This window comes from Diadema antillarum, unplaced genomic scaffold, assembly GCF_040938485.1.
Source record: "Diadema antillarum isolate AM-2024a unplaced genomic scaffold, OU_Dant_1.0 scf00000151, whole genome shotgun sequence".
Classification (NCBI taxonomy): Eukaryota; Metazoa; Echinodermata; class Echinoidea; order Diadematoida; family Diadematidae; genus Diadema; species Diadema antillarum.
In genome coordinates this window covers 863,526-880,448 of record NW_027271040.1, presented here as the reverse complement: position 1 = coordinate 880,448, position 16,923 = coordinate 863,526, and the positions used below count along the sequence as shown (strand labels likewise).

Sequence of the window (16,923 nt, the reverse complement as noted above, 5' to 3'; positions counted from 1 at the left end):
TGTCTGCATGACTGCACAGGGGCCGTGAAACAATCTTTTCTTTTTTTTTTGGGGGGGGGGGGGGGGGAGGGGGTCAAGGTTCAATAGTACCCGCACCTCGTCCTACTTTAATACTATAGGAAGAATCTGTGGATGGAATCCTCCGAGACTCACGGGATTTGCTGTGTTTTCTCATATGTTTCCTTCTGTTTCTGGCAAACCCTGCACAAGTCAAATATACGTACTACAAGCAATATCGCATCCTCAGCAATACAAAACAATACCCAAAGCTGCACACTGGCACTGGTCCAACGGTCCCTGACCAGTAAAATCACTGTCGGACCAGTAACTTTTTCAGGATATTTACCGCTAAGAAATGGAAAACTACCGGTAGGTATCAACTGGACCGACAGACAGGTCAGACCAGTAGAAGAAATGGGTAAGTGTGCAGCCCTGCAACACCATAACAAATATCATTCAGTGTTCTCTTCACATAAAGCAAAGAGCACTTACAAAATTACAGAAATAGAAAACTTACAAATATAATTTAGCCCAATAAATGGAAACAATTTTGAGCACATCACATTAGTGGTAAGCAATCCTCTTAATTGATTCCTTGGGAGCAAGAAACGTAACTTGGTCAGACCAAAATACTGTTACATCATAATCACACAAAAAAAACACAAATAATGGTAAATTGTCCTGTGACATATTCAAATGACACTTTTTAAAGTGATGTGTCCTACACTCTACAGTCGTCATAACTCCGGCGTCACACCAAAAAAAAAAAAAAAAAGGCTATCAATGTAACTGTGGTTTACAAAGAATGAATGAGGTAACACTTCTCCACTGTGATGAAGAGGGAGAGAAAATGATGGTAGGGTTTAACAAGGCTAAAATAATGCCTCCAGCACCCCTCGGGCAGAGGCATTTAAAAAAAAAAGAGAAATCTACATGAGGAGAATATTTTGTATTATCACGCTACAAGATAACTTAAAGTCAAATTTGATGTGGCTCCATAACTCTTCTGCTCCTGCCCCCATATTAAAACAATTCATTGATTTTATGTTTTGTTCATTGATTTTATTTATTTATTTATTTATTTTGTTCTTTTTTGCTACTGCAGGCAGGTGGCATTCAGTCAGCTGTTCAGCACTGTCAAAATCTCAGCACAGGGAAATGCTTTATAAATGACAGCATGCATTGCGATGGAAAATATTACACACCTCATTCAATGATTTCTCAATTCTGATTGGTTAAAACTGGTGTGATAGATTAGTTCCTTCAGCATCAACTTGTTTCCAAACTCAACTTGTTATTTACCATGGCATAATTCATGGGCAGTTCCCGCTGACATTTTGATCCTTACCTGCAATTTACACAGAAGTTCAGGGGAATTACCAGCTAGGGCTCATACAACAGGGTTATATAACCCTCAAGGCAAGGTGTTCCATTCACAGTAATGTTGTGACATCTCTTTAAAAGTCTCTTTGGAATTTCTCATCTGAATTCAATGACATTGGTCACATCGCTTCCCTGATAACTAGATGAAAGAATTTCTACACTCCTGCACCATCGCGCCCTCACAGCTTGGCCGTCGGAGAACGACTAACACCAGCCCTGATGAGTCCATACGGCTTGTCAGTTGGCATCAACACCTGAAAATGACACAAATCAATGAAGCATGATAAAAATTGCAGACAGCCTTGGTATCAGTGACAATATTCCTTCACAAACCAACTGTCAAGAGTTTAAGACAATTTCGTAACTTCGTGCAAAGTTTGCCAGAAAAACAATCTCATCATTTATACCTTGGTATATCAGGAATAAAAACATAAGAAAAAAAACAATTACTCTACATTGTTCAGTGATTGTGCTATTTTAATCATGTTAATTGTTGTAAATTGTGTGATTCTGTATAATTCAATAAAACATATATAAATAAATAAAAAAATTAAAAAAGGAATAAAAACACAAAATGAATGGGAACTGAAAAACTACGAAAAAATATATACAGTATCTCACAATATCCGACCTTGTTACCTCCACCAAGGAAGGAGGAGGTTAAGTGATCATCAGCGTTAGTTTGTCTGTTTGCAAAATAACTCAAAAGTTGGGAACGGATTTGAATGAAACTTGCAGGAAAAGTTGATAATGACACAAGAAACAGATCTCTAAATTTTGGTAGCAATTCTGACATTTTTAATGGATTTTTGAAGGATTTTTTAAATCCTTTTGTAGACAGGGTCAATGAACTTAAAGAGGTCAAGCCGCACATATCTGAGGTTTGCATATTGCGCTGTAAGCGCATGCTCTAGTCATTGGAGACACCGTGCAGCTGCAAGCTGATGACATAAACAAAGGCTTCCAAAGTGGGAAATTAGACGATTTTCAGCACATGTGTGTGATGGGTGGAAATTAGCTGCTTGGCGAAGATCTGTGCTCTCAGAGTGCTTTTCTAGTTATAACGAGGTTCCACTGCACATGAATATAACCCTCCTAATACATGTGCAACAACCTGAAAATGCCATTGACATTCTGTGCAAACATGTTACCATGGTAATATCTGAGTTGAGGGCAGAAAAAAAAAAATGAGGGGGTGAGAAAGGAAGAGAGGAAGATTCATATTCTGTCTTTACCTCATTGTTATTTTCGAGTCCAATCTTCTTCAAATCGGCAAGGAAGTAGTGCACATTGGGCATTTCCATTGTGACTTCACCAACCTGAGATCGATAACATCGCATATCATTATTCAACAACAACAAAATGTGGTTATCGCATCGATGGCTGTTACACAGGCGTTTATATCAAAAGTCTGGTATTCAGCAGTTCCAGCAGAATACAGACTGTTAACCTAGTAGACTACCATTAATTACTTTCGTGTAAAGATTAAACATCCTCACCTATTGCATGATGTACTGTATGGTGGCTGTAACAAGCAGAGCCCCTTCTGAATGCCAGAGCCTTTAACCCTTAGAGGGCACATAGGATTACAGCCAAAATATAGTTCTCACATGCAAGCAGAACTGTTGATTATCGCTCTAAAATGTACGGCTATGCATAAGAAATGTGTGAAATATTGCTGTAATAACTCGCTTCCAGTTGGGTAATGATGAAAATGAGCAATATTTGCCTAAAAGGTTCGCCGGAAGTCTACAATCTCAAAGCTTACCCCCATCATGGTTGCTATGTAATTTTTCACAATCGATTATCAGTAATTAAGAAAATCGAGCCACAATGATATCAGTCAATCTTCCATCCGAGATGGAATTTCATGCAGCTTGTTGGCTAATACGATTGCAATGGCACGATCAGTCATCAGGTTACATTCTGCCTTCCTACAATGCTGAAAGCGGGGTTAACAGGGAGGGCTCTTCTGGAATAAAAGTCGTGTACTACCTATGATCATAATTCTTCACTCTTCATCTCAAAACACTACAAAACAACTCGTCATCCTGGCAAATTGCGTCAGCCAGGTATTTTTTTGGTAGACCCTTTCAATGTATTGGAAGTAAATTTCAAGCGATGGAAGATGAAATTTGAGCCCTTCTGAGAACTATGTTTTGGCTTTGAGGGAAGTTACAATGTAGCATACTACATGTACAACCTTTTTTATCTGAACATGTCTTTTCCTTTACATCATCACTTGTTTTGTGTGATAACATGATTCCCTTTAAGTGGGTTGGATAAATTAACTGCAAGTTTGTACAGTCAGCCTTGCCTAATTTAACCTTAGACAAGTCTATTAATTCATCTAGTCAAAAAATTAACAAAAATAAAAATTCTGCCACACATTGATATAAATGTTTTATTAAACTTTATGTTATATTAAAGTCAAAATGTATGTAAGTCAAAGGATTTTCTCCAGTCTCTTTGGATTCAACTTTATTTAACAGGCAATGTTGAGGGCACACGGGATCTGATACTGCATCACAATACAAATAGACACTGTCGTACCAGATACATACATGTATTCTCTTTGACATTTACCTGAGATAAGTACAGATTATGGGAATAATACTGAGTGAGATCTCTGAGGTCTTCAAACAAAATTGAGGAAAGACAATACTGATCTCAAAAGGGATTTCAGTTTCATGGAGGTAAATACAATGATGGCAGCAAGATATGTAATCGCCCTTTGATGCATCTCATATCTGCGTTTCCAAATCTTAAAGGAGACCTCCAGATGATTTTCAGATTTTTACATTTGAACAACTATAAATCAGTTATACTGAGGACAGAGTTTCAGAATTTGTGAAAATTGGGATGAAGAATAAAAATATTTTCAAAATTTAGAACAAATTGAAATGAACACGGATGATGACATGGCACAGTCACCATAAGAATGCATGAGTTGGGGCTCAAGGAAGCAGAACAAAAGAAGAAGGTATGCATAGATTTTACACAGGTGAACTCGCAAGCAAGCGATATTGTAATTGAATTACACTGTACTACATTTCTGAAATATGTGAACCTCCTATGTCATCATCCTTGTTCAGTGTAATTTGTCTAAGGTTTTTCAAACTATTGCTTCTCTGCTCAAGAACCACAATAAATTCCACAAATCTATACATGGAGTTGTCGATTTATGTACTACATGAAGTGAAATTATGAAAATCGTCTGGAATGTCCCTTTAACAACTGCTACTCACAGAGACTCCAACTCTCCCGTTTTCGACAGGAGATCTCCCGCCGAAAACCCATTTTTGCAAAATCTCCCGTTCTCCCGTTTGAGATTTAATTTCTCCCACCCTGGCTCAATGTCTCCCGTTGGAAAGGATTTCTTACTTATTGCTATCGTATGTTGCAAAAATAAGCCTTAGATAGCACCAGAGAGCATCTATAACCCTACGAACTTCGCGCTTCGCACACATAAACTTGGGTCTCCCGTTTGCTAGGGGTTTCAGGCGGGAGAATCTCCAGATCAAAAGGTGCTTGGGGTTGGAGTCTCTGTACTCACCTGAGGAACCAGCTTCATGATTTTCTCCTCGGCTAGATACAAGGTCTGCTGGACAGACGGGGAGTAGACTCCGGTGGAAGGGGGACCAGCGAAAGTGTCCAAAATGACATCCTTGGCATGTTGCCTAGCAACATAAAGAATTTGGACAAAAGAGAGAATTATGTCACTTATAGTAGATTAGTGTAAATAATGCAAATGAATACAATATAAAGAAAGACATTTGGACCAATATTCAATTGTTTTCAATGTCTTGCAAAGTTACAATCTTAGCTAAAAATGAGCTGGAATTTAAAAAAAGAAAAAGAAGAGCACAATGTCTCAAGCACTTTATGAAACACTAGCTTCTGTATTTGACTATCTTGCAAAAAGCTCCAAATTTCTCCCTGATGACACTTTCCCACAATGCCAAGCAAACTTGCCTCCAGTAACAAATTTGCTGCTGTACATTTATGCCAGGATGAGAAATTGTTTAAATGGAAAAAGGGGCTCACAAAGAGAGCACATTCTACGCAGCATGCTGGGAAGGTTGTGCACCTACCATGCTTTGTCCTCGTCGAGTCCGTAAAGGGTGGAATAGCGCCACCTAGCGTACACGATGGTGGAAAAGACTCGATCTTTCATCTCTGGTAGGGATGTGTACTTGTCCTTGATGAAGCCCACAAAGCCAGACTGGGTCGTTTTTAAAACCTTCAGGTCCTTGATGCCAGCCCAGACCTGGACTAGTCCTAAATTCAGGAATAATCATGCACAAAAATAATCAGTTCCTTTCTCAGTGTGTTTTTGTTTTTGCAGTTGTTGTTGCATTTTGTTTGGATACTGTTTTGTCTCTTTTTTGTCTTTTCTTTTGTGGGGTTTTATGTGTGATTTTAAATTGGGCTTTGACTGCAGTAAACAGGCTTGCACAGAAGTCATAAAGCTGCAAATCGGTATGGGAAGGATCTTGACAGAAATGTGGCATATACACGTACCTGAACTCGTTTCAACCTTCTAGCACAACTCTGGCCTCACAAATTTGTAGTAAATTTTTCGAAGCAAACCTCTATAGTTGACATTATACAACGTCCCTGGGGTTAGGTACTTCTATTGGATTTCCACATACACAATGCACTGTGTTATTTGCTACACTCGGAAAAGCGGCTTTCATTTTTTTCAGCACTAGAAATGCATGCACAGTCTGCATCTCTTCACATTATTTGTCATCTTTATCAATGTTTATACTTTTCAAAGCACACTATTACAACATACTTCTTGTAGACTATGGACTTTGACATCAGTGTACATACCAGTACATTTGTATGTTCCCTGTTCTTGACATCTAGTCTTACAAATCATCTCAACAAAATCTGACCTTTTATCTTAAGTCAGGAAACAGGTACTGATAAGGTGAATATAGGTTGCTTAACCACATTGGCAGGATTGACTGGGAGGGTATCATATGCTGTAAGTACATGATACTGTTTAACTTTGTGCTTTAACAGCACCTGAACTTCCCTTACGAAATCTCAAAATTTAAAACTTTTTCAAAGGGATAGTACAGTATTGGTGGAGATGAGAATTAGGCTTTTAACTTTTTGTGAGATACCAAGAAAACGCTTACGAAATAGTACAGAGCAAACCATTTTAAGAGGAATTCAAAGTTTATTTGATGAAAAATTGGGTTTGGAATGACTGAAACATCCCACAACAAAGTAAAACAAAGCAATCGTAATAAAGTGTTGGTGCCACACTTTACTAGCAGAATCGCTCTGTTTTGGATATTGTGGCCATTTCAAAACCAATTTTCATAAAATAGACGTTGAATTCCTCATGGAATTACATGCTCTTTCATGTTTCACAAGAGGTTTCTCGTATCTCACCAAAAAAAAATGTTAGAAACCTGAAATTATGCCTCAACCAAAACTACTTGTATACAATCCCCTTAACACCTTTTCAACAATCATAAGATGTAAATACAATTTTAATGCAAACACATATTCAAACCCAGCATGTATAACCTGACTCTTATAAACTAGTACAAAGTAAATATTTGAAGTAGACAAGGCATGTTTACTTATCAATTTTCATTCATTGCAACCCATCATGGAACTTAGCCATTTGTACAGAGAGGAAACCTACTGTAACATTGCAAAAGTGCAGCAGTAAAGTTGTCCCCAGTATATTTGACCCTGCAGATGCCCCCTCCTGAGATGCACCCCCCCCCCCCCCCATCATTAAAAGTGGAGCAGTCTGCAAGTAGCTTAGTTTGCATATTTAATCCCAAGCCAGTCAAGAGCTGCTAGAGAGTTCTTTGTGGGTGCACAAAGACCCCAAATTTGCCATTGTTCTAGCTGCTCTACCAAGGTGAACATCTCCCACTGAGCATCTCCTCAAATCCGAAATTTGCCCAGAAAATCTGCAGCCTGAAGGTATGTTTCTGTATTTTTTAATTGATTTCCTGTTTGTTCCATTCACAGAGTATGAATACTTTGAATTGCATACTTGTTTGACTTAATTTAAAGGTAATATTTCAAGTATTGATGATGAAAGTTTCCAACTCATGCAAGTTTGAGTGATGTATTGTATAACTTGTGTATAGTTAAGTGTTATGGTTCTAGAGGGAATAAGTGAACAAAATTGAATTTGTGTGTTAGTCACATATATTAGTAGTGTGTTACATAGTAGAACAAAGATATATGATGCATGTTAATGTAGTATATATTGTAGCTAAAGTATGCATATGTAGTTGATGAAACTTTTGAAGAGTTCAAAGAGTTGTCTCATAGGGTATACAGGGTATACCATGCTATGTTGCAAGGAACTTTGAGATGCAAGAACAAAGGACTAGTTGTTTGTACTTGATGCTAAGCTGTGTGTGGCTGTGTGTATGAGAGAGTGTGTATATATTCCACCTCATAGGCAATGTGTAGGCCACTGATTACTACATAGAGGCACATATCAGGGGTCGCACTTAACTTTTTTTTAAACTAGCCAGGCGGACTACTTAGAATCAATTTTGACACTGAAGCAATATTTTGGCTAGCCAGACGGACTAGTAACTTCAGAATTTTATGATTCTTAGCTAGTCCGACGTGATTTTGGGTGGCCAATGGCCAGCGGACCATCGCCAATTTCGAACCCTGCATATGCAAATTAGTTGGAAGTTTGGATGTGTGTGGAGAGAGCAAGCTGGCAGAGAGAGAAAGAGTGAGGTGGAGAGAGAGAGAGACAGGATGAGAGAGACTGGAGAGAGAGAGAGAGAGAGATTGCTTACCTCAGTGTGCATGTGTGTAGGAAGGCGTTGTACATGTACATACATTGTATATATATCTGTGGAATTAGGTAATAGGGCATAGTGCAGAGTGTAATGGCACAGAGTGCAGTGACTTTGTGTGCCTACTCTCGCTGACCAGTCCCTCTTGTTACTATGGCAACGAGATAAGACTCAGTAGAGCCAAGGAAGGAGTGCACTATGTACACATGCACTGTATGGCTGAATACTTTGTTACCTTAGTTCTCCTTGTTTAAGTGGAGTTGTGGAAAGGTGATGTAAATACTTTCTTGGATATTAGTTTGCCAATTATCTCATTTAGTGTTTTAGATTCCACTTATACCTTAGTTGTATATCATCAGTCATTTAGTAGGAGTAGAATAAGATTAGCCATTTATGTATTTATGAAGCAATTTCAATTTGCATGGCTTCTGGTCAAAGGATTAGCATGAACTTGGATTTATGGCTTTTTGTAGCATTTCTTAACTTATATGCTGTTGTGTATTCTTCTGTCAAACTGAATTGTTTAACAACTTATTTGGGTTACAACATATGAAGCTATAATCTCCAAAACAGTGGTATATTGTGAGCTAATTTCAGTTAGAGTTTTGATGTACTTTTGCCTCTTGCAATCTATCCATATGTTTATGATTTCATGCTGTGTTATTAATTCACTAGGTTCTGCAAACATGGAGCCAGCAGAATTTCTGTAATTCTGTAACTGGACAGTCACTCGCCAGTTACTGTACATTCCTTATGAGCACAGGCTAGGTAGCCAGGGTGAGTCTCATAAAGATGTTTTGTTGATTTATCAGATCATTTGTGTCAATATGTATCATTTTCTAGACATTGAGTAGAATTTATGTACTTCTACACTTGTCTATGTTTCAGTTGGATTATCTGTAATCCAGAGCTATGATTATTTCTATGGTTTCAATGGTTTCTCATGCTTTACTTACATTTAGCTATGATGAATGGGAAATAGTATTAGTATGGAGAGACTAGTTGACATGTCAGACTACAAAGATACAATCATTATGGAATATTGAATATAATGTATTGTTAAACATTGTTAATGCCTAGTTTACAGTTTACTGATATTGAAGTCTTCTTGACGTCACATTCTTTTTGCTTTGTATTCTTGTTATCTTCACTTCTGTTGAGTGAGTGATGGGTTTGATAGTTTTTTACATACACTTTTTCATATGGACTTATGCAGTGATGCATTGTGGTTTGATAGCTGGCTTAGCTGAGAATTTCTCATTGAATCATTCTTTTCTTTTACATGGTTACATACTATGATGTATTGTTGAGTAAGCATCATACGTTCAGTTTGTTATTCACAGTACATGTTACCTCTTTGGTGCAGTAACACATGTTATTTATCTTTCTCTATGTTGAACGTGTTTATGAACGTGTTTCAATGACTTGTAAATATTCATTTGTTTGTTTTGCTGTTTGTTTACTCCAAACACAGGTTTTCTTTTTTTATCATTTATTTCTGAGCGGAATAAAAAGAGATGAAACGTAACTTCGGCCTATGAGTGCGTTTATCCTGCGTCACACTACTGTATGTGTACTTTGTGTCTTGACACAGATAGGAGGTACACAGTGATAATAAAAATATCTAAATGAGTAAACTGATCAATACACATGCCTTGTATGAAGTTATGATGGAGCTTTCTAGTTTTCAAGCTTGTAACTGTGATCACGATATACAGGTGAACATGCATACTCTGCACGAAATCATTGTGATTCTGTGACTTACTCCTTTCTCTTATTATAAAGAAACAATATATTCATTCTCACTGCCTCACAATTTTGATTCATCAACATTACTGCTGGCCTGAGATGCTTGCAAGCTCTAAAATGCTAAGTATAAGTTAATATGGGGATAGGCTTATAGTTTTATATATGGGCAACATTATAAATTCTTATTGACCATTCAAAACGGCGCTGATTGATAAGACATAATGTGAATAGATATACATGTAAATGGCTTTGATGAAGAAAGGTTTTGCTTTCTGAAGCATACTGCAGCAGGCAGGATTCTGTCATGTTGATCTTTGTAAAGTCATTAGCTAGTATTGGTGTTGTTGATGACTAACTTTTTTCAGAGCAACAGTTGGTCTTGATCAGTGAAACTTTTCAATACATTTGCATCTGGATGTGGAATATCCAGTACCTGATTTCTTTTTTTTTTTAATAAAATCTCCACGACTGCTTGGACAAAAACAAACTTTTATACACACAAAAAAGAAGAAAATCTCTTACCTCCCCTCTTCTGCACTAGGTCACAGAATCTGGTACACTCAGGGCTCCAGACGAAGGCATGGACATGAGCGGCGCCCCCTTTCTCGATGCGTCGCCATGGAGCCTCCTCAATGTGTACGCGCACTGCATTCACGTGACGAAAGGAGGACAGGAAATGTCTGCAGAGCTCCTGGCCAAACTGCTCTGGTGATCTTACCTGTGTGTGCAGGTTGTCAATTTGAGATTTTATTCAAATGACTTTGTCATCTTTCATGGGCTGGAAAAAGTTGAAGAGGGTTCACACAACATTAAAGGGAGCGTATAGTTTTGATTGAGACGTAATCTTAGGTTTCTAAAATTTTTTTGTGAGATGATGAGAAACCTCTTATGAAATATGAAAGAACATGTAATTCTATGAGAAATTCAACATGAAAATTGGTTTTGAAAAGGCGGAGATATCCAAAACAGAGTGATTCTAATAAGTGTGGGACCCACAGATTTTTTTAACATCGCTTTGTTTTACTTTGTTTTTGGATGTTTCAGTCATGCCAAACCCGATTTTCATCAAATAAACTTTGAATTCCTCTTAAAATGGTCTGCTCTGTACTATTTCATAACTGTTTTCTTGGTATCTCACAAAAAGTTAAAAGCCAAATTATAATCTCCACCAATACTGTACCATCCCTTTAATATCTCGGTTATTACAACTCAGCTATCAGACACTCTTAATAGCCTTTGCTCCCTAGGGGAAATACAATGGAAGAGAAAAAAAAATAATACAATGAAGGAAAACAATTTAAAGGAGCTATGCAGTGCCAATACACGTTCAATCATCAGTATTTCAAACTACCTTTAGGTTGATCAAAACTTATGTGGCCGAATAAGTGTACCTTACAATGATATTTCTAATAGCTTTCTTCAGATCACACTGTACTTGAATATATGCCAACAAGAAAATCCCTCTAAACCAAAGACTCTGCCACTGACACTATAAATTTGTTAATCATAGATGATTAAAAAAAGATATTGAAATGCATATCCCCTTAGATTGGGCATACATATAATAACTTGCATCCCCAATGTTGTTACCGGTAATCATATCAGTAAGGTGGAAATGTGCAAGTTATGAAGAATTTCCCAAAGCTTCTTTGTTGCTCAAATTGTGACTGTTCATTTAAGTGGAAATATATTTTGGAAGATGAACATCATTTTTTTCTCTTGTGATTCAGCAATTGTGTACAAATTTCTTTCTGAATTTGTGCAGATCTAATGAATCTAACCAGCTCCATCTACATATCTCTCTAAAATAAGATACGCAGTGAAATTCTGTGGTGCAAACTTGATGATAAAAATTGCAGCAAAATTCCCCTACGAGCTGATGGTTTAAATATTATGACAGACAGACATCATTATAATCCATTGTGGTCTTTACACATAATACAGTGGACTCCCGTCATAACAAAGTCCTCGGGACCGGCAGTTTTCTTTCGTTTTATCTTTCTTTCTTTATAACCCAACAAAACAAAAATACATGGTGTGGTTAACGTTGCGGCCTGAATTTTTACTTCGTTGTAACTGGAATTTCATTATAACCATGTTCGTTATAATGGGAGAGCACTGTATCATCAACACTGGAAAGGCTTCAAATGGCTGTCCACTTGAAGTCACCGACAAACTCACCCCAACTAACTTTGCCAGCGCATAGACTGTATTCTTCTGAGTGTCGGTGGGAATGATGTCTGAGTTGTCGCCAAACTCGAAATCTTTCTTGGACTCGAGGCTGAGATGGACACTGACCTCCAGCTCTTTCACGTGATGGACATTCCCCTCTGTGTGGAGGCGGAGGAGCTTCACGCCACTCTTACCATAGTACGTTTCCTCAGATACAAAATCCATGTCAGTTTCAAAGCTGCAACAAATCTTTGCAAAAAAGAAAGAAAGAAAAAAAAGGTTGGCTTGAAAGTCAACTGGTCAGGAGAGTCATACAAAATGCAAAGAGCAGTGGAGTGACCTCAAACCCCAAATCAATAGTGGAAAATAATCTAGGCAAAGCTGCACAGTCCCTGACCAGTCAAAATCACTGTAGGACCAGTAACTTTTTCAGGAATGAACAAGTAAAACATGGCAAAACTGGGTACTTACTGGTCCGACCTGTCTGTCGGACCAGTATTTAAAAAAAATAATAATAATAATGGGTTAGTGTGCAACACTGATCTAGGTTAGGAGTTCTAGAACTTAGTATAACAGTTAACGGTTAGATAGGTACCCTATTTAGGCATAGATGTTTTTCTTGGTCTTGGCCTTGGGTTGTAATGAATTTAACCGAAATATCAATCTGCATCTGGTTGTCGGGGATATGTTTCACGGAGACTGCCTGTGTCTGGCTTCACGGAATCCCCTCCTATACATGGAGGAGAGCCATAAAAAATGACCAGAAATTATAAAAAACAAAAATCCTCGAGACAGATGGATTTTCCTGTCTAGCATTCTTTGAATCCACTTATCAAGTTCTGTATTCACAGGAGCTTTGCTTGCCAAATTTATCTGTATCGTTGCTAATAATATTTCACTTGGAATGACGTTGGTTTGAATCTGTGATCTGCATTACCCATCCATTTTTAGTGAATATTCCTACTCTAGGATCCTGCCAGTGCCATACACAGTTGGCAACAGCATGGCATGGCATATGCCCTGCCCTGCCCTGCCCTGCCCTGCATGCCCTGCATGCATACTCTGCAATTGACCAGAAGATCAGTCTGTAGGCCCTATCTTGTCATCCGGGATGTGTTGCGCAGAGACTAGTCCTAGAGACTAGAGTCTACGACCCCGTTTACAGACAGTGCAGGGCCGTGCCTTGACCGAAAGATCGGTCTGTATCTGTCCGTCGGGGAATGTTCCGCGGAGACTGCGTCTGGCTTCACGGATCCCCTCCGTATACAGACCGAAGTCAATGATTGCGGCTCCTGTGTGGAGCAGTAGCGCACAGATCAAATGTTACGATAAACCAAACTTCAGACAGCATTTTTACATTCAAACAAGTTTGACATGACATGACACATTATGCAGCAATATTTGGGATAAACTTCTCACATTGTGCAATCGAAATACTCACATAAACTCGGTTATCGATAACGCAGAAATTTTATCGATATCGCAACATCGCCGTTCGCGAGCAAGTCGCCATTTTGAATCTGTAAGCCAGTCACATGCGAGGTATGTGTTTTAGTAAAACAAACACATAGAAACTACCTCGCATGTGATTGGCTAATAGATTCATAGTGTATGTTTCTGCAGTTTGAATGTGACGACGCGACAGGCTGTGTTTTACGCTGAAAATTCTACTAAAATGTTGGATTATTCATTAATCTGGTGAGTGTAATGTATTCTTAAAAAGCTAATTTCACCATACAAGCTTAAATTTGCCGACCTAGGGCCGTGAATTAGACGCAATCGAGAAGGGTGAGGTACCTCACCCAATTTTCCATAGAGACAGTGGTTAAGAACATCCACACAGCAATGGGTACTGATACCTTCCATCTGTCTACGGAGGACAGTGTTAATGGCAAAATATAAAAGAGTCCTCCGGACAGACGGATCTTTCTGTCTAGGCCGTGCCTAGCCATGTATAGCCCGGCCTCAATTGCGGTACTCGACCCCCCAATTTTTGTCCGTTTATAATGCTGGGCTCAGCCCGGGCTTTTAAGTCAAACCTTTCAATATTTTGTCGTAGTGGCACTCTGCTTGTAAATAATCGACTATTATTGGGAGCGTGCCGGTCGCAATTTGGTACCGCACTTGGTCCAGTGCATTTACAGTGAGAAAAGGCCGGGCTCGGCTGCGGCTCGAGAGACTACCTCCAGAGCTTGGCCAAATGCGTGGCCGATTTTGGTACCGCATTTGGCTTTTTGCGCGTTTACAGTGAAATGAAGACCGGGCTCAGCCACAGCCGAGCCTGGCCCTTCCACTCAAGTCAAGTGCTGTAAACTGGGTTTACGCTAACCGCAGCAGCGACCCCATACGGACAAATACGTACTGTGTTACAGCGCCCCGCGACGGGGTTAGGTTTACGCCTGCCTGGCTTCACGGAATCCGATCCCCTCTAAATTTACTAATTACTAGCTATGCTGGAGGAGAGCCAGAAATGTCAAAAAATTGTCAAAAAAAAAACCCTCCTCCGACCACACAGATTTTTCTGTCAACTCTACTAGCTCTGCAAGTGCTAGCAAACACCTAGCACCTGTCGTAGATTTCTATACCAATCTTCCACACTCCGTTCATCATTGCCAGTGCGACATTGGCTAATTGCATTGGCGGCATTGTAGTGCAATGTAATGTGTTGTGCTGTGTAGGGCCTACGTTGAACAGCCACGGATAAGGAATATCGGATGGCACAGTCATCATCAGATCTCTCGATACTACATTCTACTTCTCTGTTTTTGCAACCACGTCACACAACAAGTCATTCACCTTGACATAAATACCACCAAAGTGCTAACCGTACCTGTGTCTTTCACGATCAGCTCCCAGTAATCAGAGGTTAGAATTTAGATACTTAAAATACTCTTCGTGAGAATCTCAGCCAGGCTAGGGACACTGTTTACGTATGGAGTGCGCTGATGCATCACACATCACAAATCACATGGCGATGGCATGGCTATGGAGGATGCTGGAGTTGCACAATCCCGATGCACGACGTCCGATTGTGCACGTAACCTGTCAGGGTTAGCCTGTTTTCAGGCAGACCCCTGAGCAGACTAAAGTGGTGCCGAGGGGGCGGGGGAGGGGTACCGGTGGGGTGGACTGGGGGTGTACAGGATTTATCCCCGTCTCTATTAATCAGTATCATCAATTTATATGAATATCTTGTCTCCCTTTCAGATTCATACAGGCTCAGAGCAGAAACTGAACAATTGTAAGAAAGCTCCGTCGAAAGACCTAGCTTTTCTGACAAGAAATTTCATTTGTTTTGATCTTCATGAAATCATCACTGATTGTTTTTTAAACGAGACATCGAACAGCTTTATTTTGTGTTTTTTTTCCGTCATAATTATTGATCATAGGGCCTAGGCTATAAAATGTGAACACTTTGAGCCTACCATATAGGAAATGAAAGCATTAAAAAAATATAAAAACTAGAAATGTCGCTACAGCGACTGGTTATACCCCCGCCAAACAACATTTCATAAGCTTTGGTCAAAACAACATTTCATAAGCTTTGGTCAAAAAACTGAGGAAGTAGTTAAATCCGCAAGATCTTTCCTTGATCTTCCGCCATTAATATGCCGTTACCATGGCAACGTACTTTCGGGTACTGTCAAAAAATGCGTCTTGCACATCTACAACCAAAGGCACACATCTGTACCAAGTTTCATGGAAATTGGGCAAAAACTGAGGAAGTAGTTTGCAACACAAAATTTTCCAACATTTTGGCTCATAATATGTGAGCTGTTACCATGGCAACATACTTTTTGTCACTGTCAAGAAATGTGTCATGCTGACCTATATCCTAAGACAAACATTCAATATGAATTCCATGAGAATTGGAAGAACACTGATGAAGCAGTTTTGCCATGAAGCATTTTGCCCTACTAGATAGTATATTTTACCAATAACATGCCGTTACCATGGCAACGCACTTTTTGCCACTGCGGAAATATGTGTCTTGCACATTAACATATTCAGATGAACATCTGTACCTAATTTTATAAAAATTGATCAAAAACTGTGGGAGGAGTTCGCGACGCAAGATTTGTACCCATTTTTGCCCATAATATGCCGTTACCATGGCAACGTACTTTTGGGCACTGTCAAAAAATATGTCTTGCACATCTACAACCCAAGGCACACATCTGTGCCAAGTTTTATGGGAATCGGTTGAAAACTGAGGAAGTAGTTCGCGACGCAAGATTTGCAACGGACCGACCGCCCTGTTGTGTTACTTTAGTATATGAGCGCACTACATTTATCACAAGTGTACGCATATTCTATGTATTCTATATTTGAGTGATACGGTCAGAGCAGCAGTCATTACATGACGCTAGTTTGTGATAGTGGATTAAAGTTGTTCATTTTATCGTTAAACAACTGAGTCCTCTGTTCATCATTGAATCCGGTCCACTATTACAACATGGTGGCAGCGGTGCCGACACGGATTTATGCCAAATCAGCACGGAACTAAAGTTTTCTTAGGGAAATTCATCATGAGTGACTTGTGCTGAAACCGCCCGAGAGGACACTGCGCACAACACGTCTACGTCTACTGCAGATACGTGCATGGACTAGCTGAACGACTCGTCTTGTGAGTAACACTGTGCGTGAATAAACCGATTATTTTATCATCCATGCTGCTCATCAACGAATAACGATACGAATACATATCATCGGATTGATGAACGCTTTGCAGAGCATTCTATATTCGTTTCTACATCGTTAGATATAGCTGTGTAGCTCGTACGAAATGTTGTCAGAACATTTTCGTCACACG

At 39.2% G+C, this 16,923-nt stretch overlaps 1 protein-coding gene across 1 annotated transcript; it reads right to left on the bottom strand.

The window, feature by feature from the left end:
* Positions 1-78: 78 nt before the first annotated feature.
* Positions 79-14,981, bottom strand: LOC139721862 (uricase-like). The gene is made up of 7 exons (XM_071633185.1): positions 14,941-14,981; positions 12,120-12,359; positions 10,461-10,656; positions 5,478-5,664; positions 4,940-5,063; positions 2,619-2,702; positions 79-1,637 (listed from the first exon to the last, which is right to left on the bottom strand). The coding sequence occupies exons 2-7, from the start codon at positions 12,333-12,335 to the stop codon at positions 1,563-1,565; spliced, it is 882 nt and encodes a 293-aa protein (XP_071489286.1). The 5' UTR covers positions 12,336-12,359; positions 14,941-14,981; the 3' UTR covers positions 79-1,562.
* Between the last annotated feature and the right edge of the window lie 1,942 nt (positions 14,982-16,923).